At 37.7% G+C, this 20,547-nt stretch overlaps 1 protein-coding gene across 1 annotated transcript in view; it reads left to right on the plus strand.

The window, feature by feature from the left end:
• Positions 1–20,547, plus strand: part of ST18 (ST18 C2H2C-type zinc finger transcription factor) — a 74,649-nt gene that overhangs the window by 50,069 nt on the left and 4,033 nt on the right. Inside the window, exons 12-19 of the mRNA XM_005517168.3 lie at positions 4,765–4,880; positions 8,103–8,165; positions 8,949–9,017; positions 14,115–14,177; positions 14,273–14,353; positions 15,392–15,613; positions 17,644–17,732; positions 19,177–19,280. Coding sequence (XP_005517225.2) covers positions 4,765–4,880; positions 8,103–8,165; positions 8,949–9,017; positions 14,115–14,177; positions 14,273–14,353; positions 15,392–15,613; positions 17,644–17,732; positions 19,177–19,280 — 807 coding nt within the window. The remainder of the gene's footprint in view (positions 1–4,764; positions 4,881–8,102; positions 8,166–8,948; positions 9,018–14,114; positions 14,178–14,272; positions 14,354–15,391; positions 15,614–17,643; positions 17,733–19,176; positions 19,281–20,547) is intronic.

The following is a 20,547-nucleotide window of genomic DNA, read 5'->3' on the forward strand; positions in this document are numbered from 1 at the left end:
AAACTAAAAGATATTGTGGTTGGAAGGTTTTATACTACTTACTCCTTGTTTGCTTTTACATATTTAATAAGAGAATTTGATCATAATTTTAATATTAAATTATAATTTGCTCAAATATCAAATCTGACACTTCAAGAAGACATAGATGGGGTAAAGCTACTTACAATTGAGGTTAAGGGATCCAGGTCTCCAATTCAAAAACCACCTGGAATTAAAAGAATATTCAGTTGAGTGAATATTCTCATATAGTAGTGGGTTGCAACGTGTCCACTGAAAAAGCTTGCATTTCTTGGAGGCTGGGTTCTCTTGAACCCTTTGCAGTCTCCTCTTTGAGGCTAGTGATGGTCTTTATCTCACCAATAATGAACAATCCATGTACCAGGGTTTTGGAGCAGGTTTGGCGTGAAGGAGGAGGCTGAGGACTCAGGCCCTTCCCCATTCATGCTGGATGAGCAGGCACATCCAGCTTTGAGAGGGCTGCCTTGCTGCTGGGATTAAGAGGTGTCACAGGCTTGGCAGGGGACCTGTCATGTCACTCCTCCTCCCTGCTGCCATCACAGCTCAGCAAAAGAGCCAAGAGAGGAGCACGTACCCATTCCCCCCAGTCCATGCCTGACTTCCACAAGGCTATGATGGGTGTCTGGATGTTTCCCTGTCCCTTTCCAGCAGAGGGAACTGGAGGCAACTTAACTACCCAACAGGACATAGTGGTCCAATGCGCTCAGGCTCTGGTGCCCCTTGCACTTGGTGTTTTGACATTGTGAATTTTGTCCCTAATTGAGGATCTGGTCCCAGATCTCTGCTGTGAGATTCTGCTGTCCCAGGGAGCCTTGATACATGCAGTGATGTCAGGGCCAGAGGCTCTGTTTTCAAAATCAAAGACTGGCAGTTATCCTTATGCAAAGAAAATGACTGATTATATCTATTTCTAATTCATTGTTATCTGGTTCATATGCACAACAGTTGCTTAATTTTGGTGGTAATTTCCAGAAAATATTGTCTCTCTCTCTCTCAGCAAAATAGCCTGTCCAGATGCCCCCTTTAGAAAAAAAAATCTGAATTTGGAAAAAGCTCAAAATCTCTCCAAAAGGAAAGCACTGAGAAATAACTAGAGCTGTCAGTTAGTTCAACTGTCAGTTCTCCAAAGATTTCAGGGCTTAAAAATGTTAAAAGTGCCAGATGCTATTATCTGTTATTCATGTTACCATTATGTTCTGGTCTTTGCTGAAATCAATATAAACTTCCATCTGTACATTAATGGAGTATCATTGCTTGCTTGCTTTCAGTAGTGTGCATGCATGAATACACACATGCTCTTTGCAGGAAATAGTAGTGCTTGGACCAATTGGGCTGGTTCCGATTTTTCTTTTAGTCTGAAATTCTTTAGATTTTAATAGCATTTAACTACAAATCCATTCAAATGGAAAAGGAAAAATTATACGTACAGTTGGGCTTGACTAGCTGTGACGATCATCACCCAACATACCAAAAAGAGAGAAGTGCTAAAGGTGTTTTCCCAAAGGATTATCTCTCCCTCTAAAGATAAATAGCTGGAGAAGCACACAAGCCAAGACATGGTGCTCTGCTTTTAGTCTTAAGTGCAGAGGATCAAAATACACTTGTTCTTTATTTCTGACCTTCTGTGTTCCAGACAGATGCAACCCCTTTTGGGCCACATGTAGTAATGTAAGGCTCTAGAAAGGCAGAGTTTCAGTATTCCTTTGCCTACAATTAATTTGCACTGTCCTGGTTTTGCAGCTTCCACACATATGAAAATTTTATGCCGCTTGAATAGCACCAAGTGTCCATCAAGGAACTAAGAAAAGGCTGAAGAAGTCACCTATTTAAATGTTTATATATCTCCCTACTCCTGGGAAATATACTAGGAGAAAAACTGTATAAAATTTTTTATGTTTCTGTTTGTATGTATGTGTATAGTTTTAGTCTAAAAAAATTACAAGTATTAATAGCTCAATTCAGGAAATTCACCATTAAGATTTAAAAAAAACCCCAAACAATTATTTAAAGAAAGAAAATTAAAATAATACAATTCTAAACCCTCTAATATCAGTTATAGTGGTGGCTGTAGGTGTATTCCTGTCAGACTTCACCATGAAATGTTGTTTTTATTAAATGACTCAGTGAAATGAAGCTGTGAACTGCAATACTGTAGCATTTTGTCAAGCCTTGGATATACATAATTCTCCATCAGTCTGCTCTGTGCAGCAGGTATCAGATAGTGACATGATGAATAACACACACACACACACACACACATACACATACACATACAAAGTTTCTTGTCATCACCAGTGAAAGATCAGGATATCTTTCATTTAAAATAAAGAACACAAGTTACATGTATGAAAATATTAGCATATCCCTCAGCACAGTTATGGCTACTCTGGTGTGCTGCAGATGCACCCTAAGGTACGTGACCCAGATCAGGACCACAGTAGAGTGCTAGAGGGTTCTTTTCACCACCCCCTACTCCAGGCTGCTCTCAGAAGAAGTGGAAGAGGCTGATGTATGCCTGGCTTAGATACATAGGATCCAGGCAAGGCATGCTTTAAATTTTTAGAAACACACATCAATTCAGTGATGCAGATGTAGCCTGGCAGAGTTAGTTGTTAGACAAGAAACTGATAAACCACCGTTTTTTAACCTCTGCTCTGTTAAATTAAGTGGAAACCATTTACCTGTGTTTTTTGAAATTATTTTGACATCTGATCCCTTCCAGTAGGTAACAGGGGGTTAGAATTTTTTGTTGCTTCTGGAGCTTTTGATTTTACAGTAACTTGTACCAGTGATGACTCCTGCTTGCACTTATGTGTTTGCAAGAAAGGTGGGTCAGAACTTGTGGGCAGAAGTAGTCAGGAATTCAAATATCCATGGTAAAATCATCCCTATATGCCACTTCCAAAATCACCCCTATATGCCACTGAGAACAAGATTTAACACAACTTTGGAAAAGTATCTTTGATGTTTCTTGGGTCTTGAACAAAGCTGACACCCATTTTTCCACTTTTGCATTTTAGCATTTTAGTTTCCATGTCTGGAAGACTTTCAATCATTTATTATTTCTGCACTAACGTTTTATCAAGACCTCTGTAGTTGCTAATTTTCTCTGTTGCTCCTTATCTGAAGTTCTCCTTCAGAAATATAAGTCCCCAAGACTGAAATATATGAGGGGTTTTCTACTTATTTAAAATAATTACTCATTAATTACTGTGAAATAGTGTTTAGCAAAGCTGACTATATGTATTTTTGCTTTCTGTATTTGTAGCAGATTAGATTATTCCCAACCAAATTAACCTCACAACTGTGGTTCAAAAAAATCAGTAGTAATTGATACAGCAATAATATGGCATCACTTCTACATGTATGTCAAGCGTGAGTTACAGTAGGCAGTAGGTAGCCAGTAGCAGAAAGCAGAAGAAAGTCATATTGAGGATCCAGCCTCCAAACAGGCAAAGATGAGCTGCCAGAATTGAGGACCATATGGAAGCTTTATCAGAAGAAGCACCCCTGCAGAGCTGACAAGACCCAGGAGGCAGAAACTCCATTTTCAGTCCAGATTCGACTCAGCCCTGCACTCTGTGTTAACAGCTCTGCAGACAGCCCTGCTCCTCTGTCCTGGCACGTTTGTCAGCTGCACAAGCCCAGAGCATCCATGGCACCAGCACTGTGAGTTTAGCGGAGGCTGGGACCTTCCCCTCTCAACCACAGGCAGCAGTTTCTGCTCCTACAGATGGCAATCTCTGGGAAACACCTGAGTATTGGAATGGAATCCCAAAACCAACATGAAGTCCAAGAAGGGAGTAATAGAGGTCTGATAATTGACACTATAAGCTTTGGAGAATTCTAGAATGATAGAATGGCTACAAAGCATCCCTCCAAAAAGAAAATACTTATCTGTCATAATGATAATAATAATTGAAGGCATTGAGTCTCAAAACAATATAAACCAAGCTATTTTGAAGTGGTCAAAGAAGATTTTTCAGAAAAAAAAAATACAATTTCCTTTCAGGACTCCCAAGTTTCCAAAATGCCTTCCCAAGGGAGTGAATGCTCATGATTCATACTATCCACCAAACAGAATGGTAACAGTTATGATTTTGATCTACAAATTGTAGAAATCAAGAACTATCCTTAGCAGCCTGCTATTAAGAAAGCTTCAAAGTTTTTTGTTCTTTATGATTTTTATTTTAAAAAGAAACTGCTCTTTCAATAAGATAACAGTAATAGAACAGGATTCCATTCCTCAGACCTAAAAAGCTTTCCATTTAAATTTGCTTAAGTAAATAACAATTTTTAAAATTTATTATTACAATTTTGTAATTTATGGTCACCAAATCTATTCAAAAGTCTGCAATGTACTTACAAAGCAAATAAAAAGAACATAACTGCCAAAGTCTTGTTTGGATCTACCAACAACAACTTTTCTCTGTGTACTTTTCCTTGACCTTTATCACCATCTTATAAAACAATCACAAATTTCTCCTCTACATGGCTTAAACTTGTATCTGTTTTCAGAAATATTTAAACAACATTTTTAAAAGTTTGCCTTTAAGAACCTGAAACTATGATATACTAAACTTCCTTAATTTCTCTCTGAAATTTCTCTTCAATTTCTTCCTTTTTTGATTTTTTTTTTATAAGTTTTAGAAGAGGTTCTTTTCTTGCCATGGCAAATTGTTTCTTGAATGTGTGGGAATACTAGAAGAGAGAAACCTTTTATTAAATTCTCATCTGATATTTCAGAAAGATCCAGTGAGCTCCCCAGAAAACATGGAGGAAAAGAAGTACCCAGGAGATGTCTCCATACCGAGTCCTAAACCCAAGCTCCATTCAAGAGACCTCAAAAAGGAACTCATCACGTGAGTCACAAAAAATGCTGCATTTTCCTTTGCCCTGGTAAAGACTGGCCATGCTGCTGTTTTGATTTCTGTTTTGAAGTAGATTTGCAGGAGCTGAGGAGGGAGACTTGCACAATTCACTGCCAGTAGTTAGTTCCACATCGTGGGTCTGCAGACATGAGGTTTGGAGCTGCCACAAGCCAGAGTGTGCTTGGGGGTCTAGATAGATTAAGGACTAAATTTATACTGGGTGCCGTTCCTTCTTCCTCAGATAGATAGGTAACAAGTGGGCAACAGCTCCTTCTACAAAACACACAGTTTCATCATAATTCATGCTACAGATTGGCTCTGCTAATACTTACATAATTAAATAAGCTTTAATTGAACAATTGCCATTATAGCTCCATTGCTTAGAGTTTGTGTAGAAGCAGTCAGGATTTCTCAGACAGAAAACATGCAGAGTCCATAAAAAGAAAAAATACATGACAGAATGGGGTTTTACAACCTGTATGAAGCATGTTTAAGTCCTTCATCTGCTTCCTTCCAAGCAGAATTATTCAGTCCTGCTGAAAATCCAGTGGTTGTAGAAATTCACGCCCAGGACCATACACTAATACTCTCTTTTCCCAATTTCTGAGATGCACTTGCTCTGTGATAAGTTCCAAAACTTGACTATCTAGAACTGCAGATAGATTCTATTAAATCTATCTGCATACAACAGCTTGTTTCATTTATAATTGTTCACTAAAATTGTCCCAAGCAGCTCAAAACACAAGTCACTTTTTAAAAATCTCATCTAGGCTCTTCACAAAATCCCTTTGGGTTCATTTCAATATCATTTTGATATTAACACAGAGTTTTCAGTATAATAGTCAACTGGGACTCAGCAGTCATTTATGGCACCTTTCTTTTTGTCCCAAACCAGAGCAGGTCTCTCTGAACAAGTGTGGTCCATATCACCTCGTGGTGATAGCCCATAACATATCACTGCAGGCTCACCCATAAATAAACAAGTCATGTCCTGGCAACTTGTGTCCTGCTCTCCAGACTCGGTGGTTCTGAAGCAGTTAGAGCTGCCTCTGCCTCTAGAATTCACATTTCCCTGGGGCAAGCTGCTGTGAAAAGCGATTCTTTCCCCTCATGTCATGCAGTCTGCACATTGTCTACTCACCACATTATATCTGCAGTCGTAGTTCATGACCTAAATTGCTACAGGTCAGGTTGTTTTGCCTTTTCTCCTAAAACAAATGCATCACTGAGAGTTTATTTGCTGAAGACTAATGGCTTTTCTTTTGTAATATTTATTTCTTTGTGATAGTGACCTGTTTTGAGATACCTGTAATACACTTTTCTACTGTCCTAAATAATAACACCAAAACATTTACTAGGGCAATGATGAGCTTACGGAGGTTGTACCCTATTATGTTCAAACAGTATCTAAAAACAGGTATATAAAATGTAATTGTGCCAAAAATTAAATAAGAAATAGTTTTAATTTATCTGAAGAATCCATAGGCAGTACAGGGATCAGACTATATTCCTGTGATCCCACTGAGCTCAGATATTTTATCGAACAATTCAGTACAGTTGGCTCCATCATGAGGAAGCTTTTAAAATGACATATGCACTTGCAGAGAAGAAATTTTGAGCATGGTTAACGCAGCTGGAGCAAACTACTGTATGAATTCCACCATCTAGCATGTGCTTTCTATTTTTCCATGTTAATTCTGTTGGCCATAACAGCATCGCTCAGGTTGAAATGGGCTGTGAAAATGAGGCTGATGTCTTCCTAAGGCTTTTTTACAGATTTGAAAAACTTCCTAGCATTCTGCCAGCTCAGAGAAAATAGCCAGGTGAGCATCTCAGGCACCCCTTTTTCATTAGCATGGAGCACTACCTAAGAGTTTATGTGCAGCACCTGCTTGCCCTTTTTATCCATATTCCCAGTGAAAGAAAAATGGTTCTTTATAAGGCAACTCTGTAGGGTTGGTGTTAGAGTGCTTTAAAGTCCTGTACAAAGGTGTATTTAATTCACCTCCCTCTCCATGTATTTCTTGGTATCTTTGCCCTTTGGCAGAGGGAAAACTGTACCCCAGTTTGATAAATGACATTAGTGTTACAACTGAAGAAGGGCTAAGGAAAAAAAGAAGCTATAACATCCCCAGGTCATGCATAATTCCATCTCTTGGTTTAAATGAGTATACCTGTTCTGTTAAGTGTGTGCCATTGTCTTGGTTCCAGCCAGGACAGGGTTAAATTTTGCAATAGTCAGGAGGTGGGGTGGCTGGGACCTGGGGGTTATTTTATAACCTCACCCAGGGAGAAGGTTTTCCTCCCAGTCAAGTAAGTTTGGCAAAGTCAGTGGCTGGGTAACCTGTTCTAAGCAACCATTTACCTATCTTGGGCACTTTCTTATGGATATTTTTGTTGTTACCACTCATTTTGTTATCTCATTGCTGTTTCCAGTAAATTGTTCTTATCTCAAGACGTGGCTTTCACCTTTTGTGTCTCCAATTATACTCTCCAACCTGCTGAAGGGGAAGGAGGAAGGGGGGCAAGCAAGCAGCCTATGGTTTGGAGAGTCTTGGTGGGAACACTAGTTTGGAGAGTACCATTCCCAAACCACAACAACCACCTTTGTATCACTTCTCAGTTCAGCTGAGAAACAGCTTGAGAAAGTTTTGTTCTCTCTTGGAACTTCAGATGTGTGATATTGACGTGCTTTCTGTTCCGCAAGCAACACTAACACGTTTCCCACTTGTATCAGGAAATAAATATTGGATATGTTTCCAAAGAAGGTGCCTTATTTTAGTCAGAAGTGAAAGGAATTATTTGAAATGTTACTGTTCTCTGGCCTCCAGTATGTTATACTGGAGGTCAGGTCAGAAACTTCAACTCCAACATTTATGAATTGCTGTGAAAATTTTGTGCCAAAAATAAATCAATATTTTTAAGAACCCACTTTGCAAGTAAAATACCCCTGCAAAGGTAATCTTACATGGATGATAAAATGAGGGTTTGAATTATTTGCATTGTGGGAATAGGAGAAATTATTTCCCTCTGTGCTTCAAGTAATAATTAAAAAATAGAAGTGAAGTTTTTCTAGATTTCTGCAATGTCGTGACAGTGTGCAGTGGTGAACGTGATTGCCCTAAGGATCATTACATAATTCTCTGCAGAGTATGGTGAGCTATGTGGTGTATTATATATACTCAAATTTCTCCTTCCTTCTTCTTTGCATAGCTGTCCAACCCCAGGATGTGATGGTAGCGGTCATGTAACAGGAAACTATGCCTCACACCGCAGGTAAGAAACAACAGGAAGCCTAAAACAGGAAATAGAGCTACTTCTAGCTCTTGTCAGCTTTGAACCTTTTTGTACTAACCATGGATAAGTATTCAAAAGCAATTTGCAGAAAGTAATCCACAGAGAAATGTGGAAATGTGGCTGTTTTTCCTGGTTTTGTTATATTTGTGAAGGGCTGGATTTAATACAGTGAGGCAGTTAAGCAGCATATGCTTATTACTGTAGCTGCATTTCTCAGCTGAGACCTGCAGGTAATTCATTTAGTGAAATTTGCATTTCCTTGAGTGTACAAGCAGTCACTATACAGATGCTGTTGGATGTGATTATAAATGAGATTTCTGCATACCTATCTGTGAATGGCTTCAAATTTCATAATTTGCTATTATAACCTAACTATTTTCCTCAAAATAGCCTACTGTCAACTAAGGTGTTGAAACAATAATTTCCTGCTTCTCCCATTGAAGCAGAATGTGTTTTCTGCCTTCTACCTACCATGTGGACCAGATCCTCTAGCTTTCCTTCCTAAAGGAAACATCAAGGATGGATTCTGTCTACCAGTGTCCCCTCATGGCAAAGATTTACAGGGGCTAGAAACTTTTGTCCCTACCTACATACATTTTTTTAGTGGTTTAAGAACCACAGCCTTATGTTGGCTGGTCCTTCTTTGCCAAAAATAAATATTTGAGAGTATAATTTTAACTAATACAAATTCACAGATTGTCTGGATGTTGCTGTTTTAGATAAAAGTTTAGTAAAATATTTCACATCAGGATTTCTTTTCAGTGTTTCTGGGTGCCCATTAGCTGACAAGACATTAAAATCCCTTATGGCTGCTAACTCTCAGGAGCTAAAGTAAGTATTGACAACAGCACAAATGTTACTGTTTTTTATCTTCTACAAACATGTTCCCTGTGTTATTGAAGTTGTAAATTTGACTTGCTCTGAGCGGTATCAAATATTTGTCTAAAAAGTGCAGTGAATTGGTTTGAAAGCTTTTGAGTGAGATAAAGTTTACTTTTCTCCATTTGTCTTCCTTCATTCTTGTACCCCTTCATTTTCATTAACTAATCAGGACCTGGGAGGACAAAAGGTGTAAGCACTAGGAAAAATGCAGTTTTCTCAGTATGTCTGAATCAGAGAGGAACAGAAAATATCTAATATGTAAGAATGATATGGCAACTGATCCAGATAGAATTAATTGGAATTATTTAGTTATAAATAAATCTGGTTAGAATAAATCTAAAAATGAGACCAGAATACCTGCAAATCCTTTTTTATTATTCACTACCCTATACTATGAGTTTAATGTCACTGAAACAGGCATCAAGTCATATGATTTTGTGCTGGCATAATTCTCACCATGAAATGTCACTTACAAAAGGACTGTGCAGGCTTTGCTATATAGACAGATGTATAGGGACATATGAATATTTCAAAAATCTGTAGTCAAGAGAGGCACTGGCAACCAGTCATCTAGTTATTGAATTGGCTTTGTCAATAAGGATGTGGGGAAAGGGGAAGGGTAATTAGAGTTCTTTCATAGCTTTCCCTCTGCAACTTGTAAATTGGATCCCATAATAGATGGCTTGGAAAAACTCATGAATGCATGTAAAAAGGGGAGAACCCCGTGACTGTCCTTTCTGTCCTTTAGGTTCGTCCCTAGTCCAGATAGAAGAAAATAAAGTCTGATCATGTCACTGTTTTCCTTTTCTAATAGTATTAATAGCAACAGTGACTACATTTAGGCTTGGCACAGTGTTTGGCTTCCCCAGATCAAATGTTAGTGGTCTTATTCCATAGCCTTACAACTTAAGTTATAACTGAAATGCTGAACTGATGGTAGCTCTGAAGATGAATGTCAGAAAGATGAAGATGAATGGCAGGAGACGCAGCAAAATAGCAAAGAGAGACCATTTATATAGGCAGCTGTCCAAAGCAGTTTGCAAAGCCAGTAGGTAAACTGGCACACTGGCATAATGCTTCATTTTTTGACATCTCTGATCCTCAGAGGTGTAAAATTTAGGTTTAGTTTGTTTCAAAAGAGCAGAATGGTTAGCAAGGAACTGACTTGCAAAAATGCTGACAAATTTGAAGTCATTTGCTGAGTCATATATATTTGTCCCTGCTTTTATTGGCTTTCTGCCATACAGAGACACTCACACAAATATTTTGAATAGTTGCTCCTCATGCATCACCCCCCCCCGCCCCATTCATGTGTGAATAAGTAAATTTGCATACCAATATGGTTATTTTTCCACTAAAGCTTCTAGAGTTTTGGTCATGCCATAAGGAAAGAGGAGCAACAGCATATGACTTAAATGACAAACTGCACACTGTACGCCATGTATAATAAGTGAGTTGTGAAAGACAAAGTCAAAGTTCATGGACATTTCACAGACAGAAATATGTTGCATAACGCAGTTAGCATTTAATTTCAATTAACTAGAAAAAGAGCAAAAATCAAAATCTGTTCACAGACAATTCGCAAAAGGAAAAAAGGCTAAATAAAATTATTTTTCACAAATGCACCACCTTAATTTAGGTTAAGGCAAACGTAATTCAGGTGATAATTTGAAAAATTCTCTGTTCCTGTCTAAATTAAATCTTATTCCAAAATGCTGCAATCATGCTTGTGCTGGTATAGTGATATCAATAGTTAATTTTAGCATTGCTGTGTGAGCAGAGGGCATAAATGCTCATAGAATCAGGCCAGGAAAGTACCCTCATGTAGTTAGGCATGAATATGAAAAAGCTGTGTATTTTTTCCAAATGTTATTCATGTTTAATTTGCCAGAATCAAGATAAGATTTTGGCTTTAATTATGAAACTCTATGCCAGCAAAGATACAAGGCTTCCATGTGATCCACAGTTTGGAAATAAGGAAGATCTGCTCAGAAAGTGGGCCGTGATTCAGATTCAAGAAAATTCCTGTATGAGGATTCTTGCTGCTCAGAACAATCTGAGGTAGTCAATTTAAAACATAGTAAGTTTGATGATGACTCAGATTTTAAAGCTAAAAACGATAATTGTGGCTGATATCCCATTTAATTAAAGAGCTTGCTTATCCAGCCTTAAATAATTTTAAATGTGTATTTTAGAGAGTTATTTAGTTACAATTCAGCAACTTTTAGGAAGAGGTGGTCAATCTTATCCTTAGACTGGTTTTTGCAGTGGTTAATATCAATTTTTAGAAGAGATTTGAGCAGTTTTTCTACATGGGTTCTACGTAAAACATTGATACTGATTTATATTCCACAGACAGTACAAAAAATGTCAGAAAATTCTTTTCTTCTTTATGGGTTTGCCTTAACTACAGTTCACATCCAACACCTCTGGTGAGCTTTTAAGGGAGAAAATGTACCAGAAGTGCTCCTAAACCTGCAGCTCAGTGTTTGAATTTTACATGCAGTTGTAGTTCATCTTCCTAAAGATAAAACAATCCTCTTGGAGAAAGGGACAAAATAGGAGGTACTCAATGCCCATTTGCAAGAATTTATATGTGAAATCACTGAGAGATTTATTTTTGAATAAGAAATTTGGAAGAATTGGAAAAGAACTTGTAACCTACACCCACCTGAGGGTTGACATCTCTTAATCTTGCATCCTGAGACCTTCAATGTAAATCTTCAATGTAAATCTTATTTTCTTGGCTCTGCACAGGAATCCATTACAGAGGATGACTCCCTAAGCTAGGGGCCAGTCCAAACACCACTTAAAACCTGACGAAATTCCACACCATTACTGATTGCAAGACAGTAGATTTTTAATGTCTTTTGTCTTCAGGAATTTCACAATCCATAAAAAGATATAACCAATATTTAGAAAACCCAACCCAGTGGTCAAGATTAAGAGTCTTGCTGATGAAGCTTTTAACTAATTTGTCAGCGGCCCACCTGAAATATCCTTTTACAGTTTTGTTAGTACTGATAATATCCCAGCCTCAAATCTTCAGTGATTTCCAGAAGATCTTGGACTCCAATCTGCTTGGAAATCTGTCTGCTGCCAGAGGTGGTCAATACAGATGGGGTGATATGAAATTTAGTTCAGTGTCCTTTTTAAGTATATCCACAACTCCCAGACTTTCAGATCTGCATGTCTCACACAAAGACCTTTTCTTGAATTAAAGTCCACCTCCAGTCTATGCAGGGAGCCCTTCCATCTGTGATCATCTGATAAAACAAGTAGCCAAAATTAATTTCCTTAGTTTTTGGCAGGTGTTCTGGATTTTCTTGTGAGCCTTCACGATCTCCAGACATCTGCCCTTGCCTGCTCCACATGACATTGTGCCCAGTCCTTGTCCCATACTTAAACAGGTCAACATTTAGTTCTACACAGTCAAGCATATTCTGGCACTCTGCAAACCCCCACCTTTACCTTTGCTGTCAGTGTAAGGCAAGTCATTCTGCCAAAAATATTTTGTTCACGAAGTGTCATCATGAAATGTTTTGACATTATCTTTAAAAAAAAGTCACCCCTTTCTTCATTTGAAATTATTTGCTGAATTCTACTGGAATCAATGCATAAATTTGTTCATGTCCAAAAGAAGTCAGATTTTTTGACAAATTAATTGTTCACAGAAAACTAGTTTTAAATATTCAGTGAAGAGATGCACCTGCACACTCAGATGTGCTATTACAATTATATTTGTAGGTGTTTTCCATGGCAGCCTACCAATGCCTAGATGAAATCACGAATCTCTTTAACTCAGGAAAGATTCAGTAAAGACTGAGACTCTTAAGAGCACAGTGAACCCTGCAAGTTCCCTTAATGGTTCAGTACAACACTGTTTGGCACAATTCCTTATGTAATTCTGACTCTCTGCAAAAAGCATAGCATTTCAAAGTCCCTTTGGGTTGCTTCCTGTAAGAACTTTGTGTTGTATAATACAGAAACATAGAAAAGGCTGGCATAAATTCTAAGGCAAATGTATTTTGGTGCTGCTTTGTTTGCTGAGGTGTGTTTATATTCTCTGAAAAAACCTCAAACCAAACCACCCCACAAATATACAACAGGCTTAAATAAAAAAAAAAAATAAAAAGAAAAATTAAAGAAAAAATAAAATCTTTGTACTTCTGAGATGGAAGGTGTAAACAGAGAGATCCTGCTCCAAACCCTGCAGAAGTCAGTGGAAAGACCTACTGACCCTAGCTGGCTTTTGGGGCACAGCAAGCAAGGAGCCCACCCTGCCAGACCACTGGTAAAAGCACAGTAACAGGCAGGTTTTGTTTTTTTTTCATTGTGTGGGTGTTTCAGTATTAAACATTCATACTTGAAAAGGCTTGTTTGTTGTGCATACACAGAGAAACCCCTTAACTATGAGAAATAACCATAATCCAATTGCTCAGCCAAACACCCAGCTGAATCTCAAGCTAGAGAGAGATGGTCCTGTGGTATGCTTACAGTGCTAGAATACACAAATTGTTAAATTCAAATTCTGGCTATCGTCTACTGGTGCCCAAAAGTAAAACTGTTCCTCTGCTTTCATTTTCCCTTCTGTAAATACTGGCAAAGTGCTTATTTATATCTCTACCTGAAAACATCATACCAATAACAAACAAACACATCATAGCAAATTTACAGATAGATCTATATCAAGCTGTTTTTTTTTTTCTTCTCTTTGTAATGTTGATTCCGTACAAGGAAAAATGTTTGATGCAAACATTGATATAAACTAACTAAATCTGCGCATCATATACAATGTATTTCACATTCCTTATTAAAACTCTGCTATTAAAAAAAAATAAATAAATCCTCCCCAAAAAAGGGAGCCTGCTTATTTAAGAAAAAAACCAAACAAACAGCAAGAGGTAGGTTTAATTATTCAACAAAAACTCTGCTGTTCTTCCTTCCACTCTAGACAAAATATAGATTTTGTCTATATTTTTATTATTATTATTTACTCTGTATCTTTGTGACTGTACTTTGTAAGCTTCCTGTATTATTCCATAGGTGCCCAACACCTGGCTGTGACGGCTCTGGCCATGTGACAGGGAACTATGCATCCCACAGAAGGTAACAACCATCCCATCATATGGGGCTGCAGTGCTCAGGGCTCTTGCCTGGCAACAGCAGAAAGAGGTGGCTCTTATTCTGTGTGCTTCTTTCAGCTTGTCTGGTTGTCCTCGTGCCAGGAAAGGAGGTATCAAAGTCACTCCTACAAAGGAAGAAAAAGAAGACCCTGAACTTAAGTGAGTACAAGAGCAGGGGTCCACCACCAGTGGAGGGAGAGAAATGTCCTGTAAGAGCTCAGGACATGAGGATTCATAGGGAGATGCCCCAGTTAACCTCAACCATGTGAGAATAATGCCCAGAGCTGGAACCAAACCAAGTGTTTCTGCTTCCAGTGGAGTTGGTGGAGTCCATCACCTAGGAGACTGAACAGTGAGGAAGGATCGCTGTATCTGCTTGCATTGCTCCAATTATTTTAAAGAGTGCTATGCAAGTGCCAATTGGTTGAAAAAATTGGCAAAATGAAGGAAAATTATTACTGACTGAGGTGAAACATGTCAGCTAATTAAATCAGAGTGACACCTTCAAAACATGTTCCAGAGAACTTACATATCTGTGAGTCTCATGTCTTTACCTATGAATGAAAATTTCACTTAAAGTGAAAACTGGAAACTCAGTAGAGATTCACTACATTCCTGGATTGAATGCATATTCTATTAAAATTGGTAAATGATACTGCCATAATATAAAAGTGAAGACTGAGTTGTATGGAATGTTGTCTTAATACTTGCTAATGATATATGCAAAACTGCAAAACATTGACAGAGGAGCACAAAAAAAAATCCATATCCTTTCTTTGCAAGTATTTGCATGGGTTTCCATGCAAGTTTTACGTTTCCTGCAGTTACAGGAATCCACCCTCTGCTAAGATAGAAAGGAGACAATGCTGACTTTCCATGCACTTGAAGGAGGGTGATTTATTGCCTGTGATAGAATTCCAATTTTCTTTTCAGGTAAAATTCTATCTAAATGAATGTCTTATTTTCTTAGTCTCTACGACTGTATTTTAAATCTCCTTATTTTAAGATAGCTGAACCCCCATAACCCAGCTTGACAAGAGCTGGATGCTCTGGTACAATGTGCCACCAGGGACCCAGTCTTACTCCGTTAAAGCAAAGTAGCAAAGGCAGCCAGAATGATTTTCTTGGCATTTTTTGAGACTGTCTTTGCCTGCTCTCTCCAGTGAAAATGAGGGTTCTTTTGCTGTGTTTCTGTAGATGTCCAGTGATAGGCTGTGATGGCCAAGGTCACATATCAGGTAAATACACTTCTCATCGCACTGCTTCTGGTTGTCCTTTGGCTGCCAAGAGACAGAAGGAGAGTCCTGTCAATGGGTCTTCACTATCCTGGAAACTGAACAAACAAGAGCTGCCACACTGTCCTTTGCCAGGCTGCAACGGGCTGGGTCATGTTAATAATGTTTTTGTCACCCACAGAAGGTATAACTTTGTGTTTTCTCTTTTCATTTTTCCTTAACGTTCCACTTTGAATTGGCAACATGTGAGTTTAGAGTCAGAATAAATTGTGCTGAAGTCTTTTGAGTAATAACTTTGCAGCTAAAGTAATACAAAACAGAATTACTTTGAGATACTTAAACTTCTATGTCTTTTTCTATGTTCCCATTGAAGCATGACTTTCCAACGTGTTCAGATTAGCACAGTGCCTATGCATTTTAAAATTAAGTGGAGTTTTTTCCTAGGGAAATATGGAGTTATATCTGCCTATCTTCAAAAGAGAAATAGCATTGAAATGTCACCAGAAAAGCTTTGGCCAAGAGTCATTTATTTCATCTTTCTACCAGTGGAAAACTTATAAACTTTGTATTTAAAGAGCTAAAGTTACACAAAGGAAAAATCAATAAGCACGCAGCACTCATATGGATTAAAGAAACTCAAAGTTATACCAATCTTACAAAGAAAATTATCCTTACAGAGAAGGAGTCACACATATAACTAACAACAATAAACACCATCTATCACAGTGAAAAATAATAATCTGACCATATTGAATCAAAAATAATCAGAGAGTCTGATTGGCAAGTTTGGTTTTCTGTCTTTAACAGTAACTAAGTCTACATTCTCTATCGCCTTTTCTTTCTTCCTAACACTTTGAGCCAACTTCTCCAAAACAAGAAATGTCCAAGGTCATTTAAATAAATTCAGAGTCCAGTGTTATCCTAATTTATTTCCTACATTCCATCTAAAAGTCTTTTCATTAGGACACTACTGTAAATTGTGGCTAATGAAATAAGTAGCAAAAACTGTATGTTAGCTAGTAGCAATTCATAGTACAGATGATTCCTGTCCTCCATCAGATGGGTCATTCTCAAGATCATGCTAGTTAAAATGACATAGCAAATATAACTTTGTTCCACAGCCTTTCTTAGGACATTTGAAACCTAACAAGTAACTCATGGGTTTCAAACAGTCTCCCAGTTGGCTACCTGCTCTGGCCAGAGATAATTAGCAGAAATTTAGAACTGAAGAGCTACCATCTTTCCCTGTATAGCTTTTAGCCAAGCTAATGAAAGCTTAGGTTTTGCTGCTTTCTTGTTTTGTTGTTTTTATTTCTCTGTGTGGAAATGACATGTCTAATAGGATTTTTTTTTTATTTATTTTATTTTTTTTTTTATTTTGACACACACACACACACACACACACACACACACACACACACATACATCAAACATTTTCCTGTGGAACAAATTTTTCCCTCACTCCTTACTCAGCTACACCTAAAAACAAATCCTTCTGCCAGTTCTTTAGCATATGGGTATTTCTTCTTTGTTATTTATAAAGATAGTATTAAGACAGTGCAATTCCTCTTAGCCCTTTAGTGGGCTATAAAAATTGCCTCAGATAATTACCAGCTGATGAAATTGTAAGCTTTGAAATAGCAAAATGTAATTTAATGTGAACAATGGTTAAAAAGCAAACTGACTATATAATAGACCCGTTCAAAAAAGCTATTATAGCCTATAGGGTATATCCAGAGTTATTATTGTATTGATCATTATTACATATCAACAAAGTGATACAATAATTGTGCACCATTAACATCATCCCATTAACTAATTTTTTTTTAGGATAGTAAACTTGCCATTTTAAAAGACCACACTCTCCACCCTTTTGAAGCAAAAAAACCCGATTTATAAGTGTTCAGACTTTAAGAATTCTGTAAATGAATCTTCATATAGCTTAACAGTAGCTGCTACTGCAATTCTGATTATTTTGAAATATGCTTAAGAGTTGTTTACTCATAGATTGAGATTTCTGTGCCAATTTTCAAGCTGGAATATACAGCTAAATGACTCTTTATGAGTTATGTCATTCCCTGAAGCCATGCTATAATGGAGATTCTGATGTGACCTTAGGTACAGAGGTCTGTCCAAGTGCATGATAATATTGCCTGAAAGGATTGTTGCCATTTTCAAGTGGGTGCTAATGTTTTTTTCTCCTATCCGTTTCAGCCTGTCTGGTTGTCCTCTGAATGCACAAACCATAAAAAAGGGCAAAATTTCGGAAGAATTAATGACTATCAAGCTTAAAGCAAGTGGCGGTAAGGAGATCTGTAAAAAATGATGACATTTATTTAGATAGAAGGGCCCTGACTCCCATTTATAGTTGTGCCCCTTTATGCCATTCTGGCATTAATTCTCACTACTTTCAGATGTCTCTAGCAATAAAAAATCTTGACTAACAAAAATATTTGCATGAGAGATTATAAAATTATTCTCATTTACATTTTGATAACTCAAATTTGAGGATATGCTCTTGTCACAGAGCATAATTTTTTTATTTGTGTATGCTTTCAATATTGTTTTTACTCATAAACGATTAGTTACAGATCAGGAGGACTTAGCTATCTGATGAATAAGGTAAGAAGGGAGAAATATTGTGGGCAGAAATTGACTCATTTCTCTAACTTCATTTCTACATGGCTTAGTATCTATGCAGTGCTTGTGCAATTTAGCTAACCTAAGTGCAAAGCAATAATTACCAAAGAGTTGCAGGGGGAAATGTGTGGGAGTCTCCCTTCTTATACAGTGTGCTTTAGCAAGTTGGGCATTGAGCCAGTATTCAGGAAATTCAGTCTTTAGCCTCCAACTGCTGAGGAAAAGGGTTGCATTACTGCTTACAGATTTCCCAGGCTGGTTCCCCAGTAGACTCAGTTCTAGGCTTTAAAGCAGTAACAACAGTGGCACAAATCCCCAGACAGAGGTGGGCTCAGAGTGATACTAAGCAGAAACAGGCACATGTATTGCCAGCAGCTGCTACTGCTCAGTATTTTTCAGGACAAGGCTTTTATTCAAGAACTGAAGATTTTTTTCTTTGCTATGTAACTTGTTGGGATAAAAAAGACTGGCTTCCTTTCTTTTTTTTTTTTTTTTCCCTGTAATACTTGTTAGCTTTCAGAAACTTTCACCCTCTCCTGTTTAAATATCACTGTTTACCAGAGATAACTAAGGCTGTGCTTATTGAGGTTATTCTGCACAGCCCCCACAGAGATTCTTGCAAGATCAGAAACAGGTACAGATGAATGAAAAATTATAATACTAGTGAAGATGTTTCCCTGGTGTGTTTCCTGAAAAAGAAAGGTTGCTGTTGTATTCCTTTTAAAACAAAAACCAACCAACCAGCCAGCCAGCCAAACAAAAAAACCACACCCAACCACCATAAATATTTCCCCATGTTTTATGATAAACTTTCCTCTTTCTGGGCAATGTTTCCTTTCTGTATCCTCCAACTTGTATTTGCATGATGCAATGAAAAAAAAGAAATTGTGAAAAAAATGAGGACTAAGATAGCCCCATCTATGTTTCAGCTCATATAGATGTTTAACAGGTAGGAAAGAATTTTGACAATAAAATCGAACTAAAAGACAATTTAAGGATCAATCATTTGTTAAAAAGCTTATTTTCCTGTAATGCAGCTTGTTACTCATGCATCCATTTACATATGGATACTTTAAATCTGATATTATTATTTTCAACTATTTACAGGTATTGAGAGTGATGAAGAAATAAGACACTTGGATGAGGAAATAAAAGAACTAAATGAATCCAATCTTAAAATTGAAGCTGACATGATGAAACTTCAGACTCAGGTATGCTATAAATGTAAAACCTTTCCTTATGCTATGTTTAAACATGATAAAGTAAACGCTTTGTAAATGCTGTGTTTAAAAATAGCTAGTCTTCTCTGCACTTGTTTTATCAAGCTTTTGGTTTTTTGTTTTTTGTAATTAAGCAGCAGGTATTGTCTTAAAAATCTGGTGAATGACAAATTCAGGACAGTTTGTAGCTAATCTTAGCAAGCAGAAATAAAACATACTTACCAAAAAAAACATTCCGTTTCCTTTGTTGACCAAATATTTGCTTACCAAACCACGGATGTCCTATGACTTGAGTTTTCAGGGATGACAATTCCTCTTACAAACCCATTCCAAGTTTTAATGAGAGTTGAATTTAATGAGTTTAATGAGTTTAATGTGTACCTAAGAAAATTTTCCTAGTTTAGTTCACCCAGTGTCAACTATTCAAATAGTTTGAATTTTTCCTCCAGACAACAGCTGGTAAAGAATTTTGTTAATTTGCGTAGCAGAGGATTTTGATGGGAGTTACGGAAAAGAGTAATTCTCTTTCATTATTTTGTATACTGGAGAGATAAAGGTGGCTTTAATATGCTGGTAGTGGTTCTATATGGAGTGAGCTGTATACCTTCATCCCTTCAGACTCCCATATGTACCTGGAAGTTAACCTGGGCAGACTGGGTAAAAGCATGAGCAAAAGCTTCAGAATTTTCTGAATAAGAGTGAAATAAAATGAAATCTGTGAACTGAATATAAATCTAGACTGCTCTAAACCAGAGTGCAACCACACCCCCCTGTATTTGCACCACGTTGGAATGAGCAGCATTGACTCATGCTGTTTGTGCAATAACCACTGCCTGTATGGTCTAAACAAGGTACAAGCCTTGCTTCTACCACCTGTGCTGGATCTAAACAATCTGGCCTCACACCACAGCAGCTGTGGGGGTATCCAGCCCAAACTGCCCTGCAGGAGGGCTGTGCTCACTGTCTCAGGACACTTGGTTCTCTCTGATCACTGTGATATTTGCATGGAGATTGCCCAGTTTATGCAGTCAGATTTCTTCTCCCCAGACTTTCTCCCTGGTGAGGGCAGTTTGACCAGCAAAGCCTGAAGTGAACTACAGAAGAAGCCATAAATCTCCTACCTCCTTTTACTCTACCCCAGCCAGGTGTTAGACTGCTACAAACACCCTCCAGAGGAGGGGTTGTAGTGCAGGACAGATGCACAAGAAGGGGTTTCTCACAATGGGGAGTTTTGCCATGTGTCTGTGTGCGAGCTAAG

This window comes from Pseudopodoces humilis, chromosome 1, assembly GCF_049639895.1.
Source record: "Pseudopodoces humilis isolate 2021_Gansu_Grassland_sample_001 chromosome 1, ASM4963989v1, whole genome shotgun sequence".
Taxonomy (NCBI): Eukaryota; Metazoa; Chordata; class Aves; order Passeriformes; family Paridae; genus Pseudopodoces; species Pseudopodoces humilis.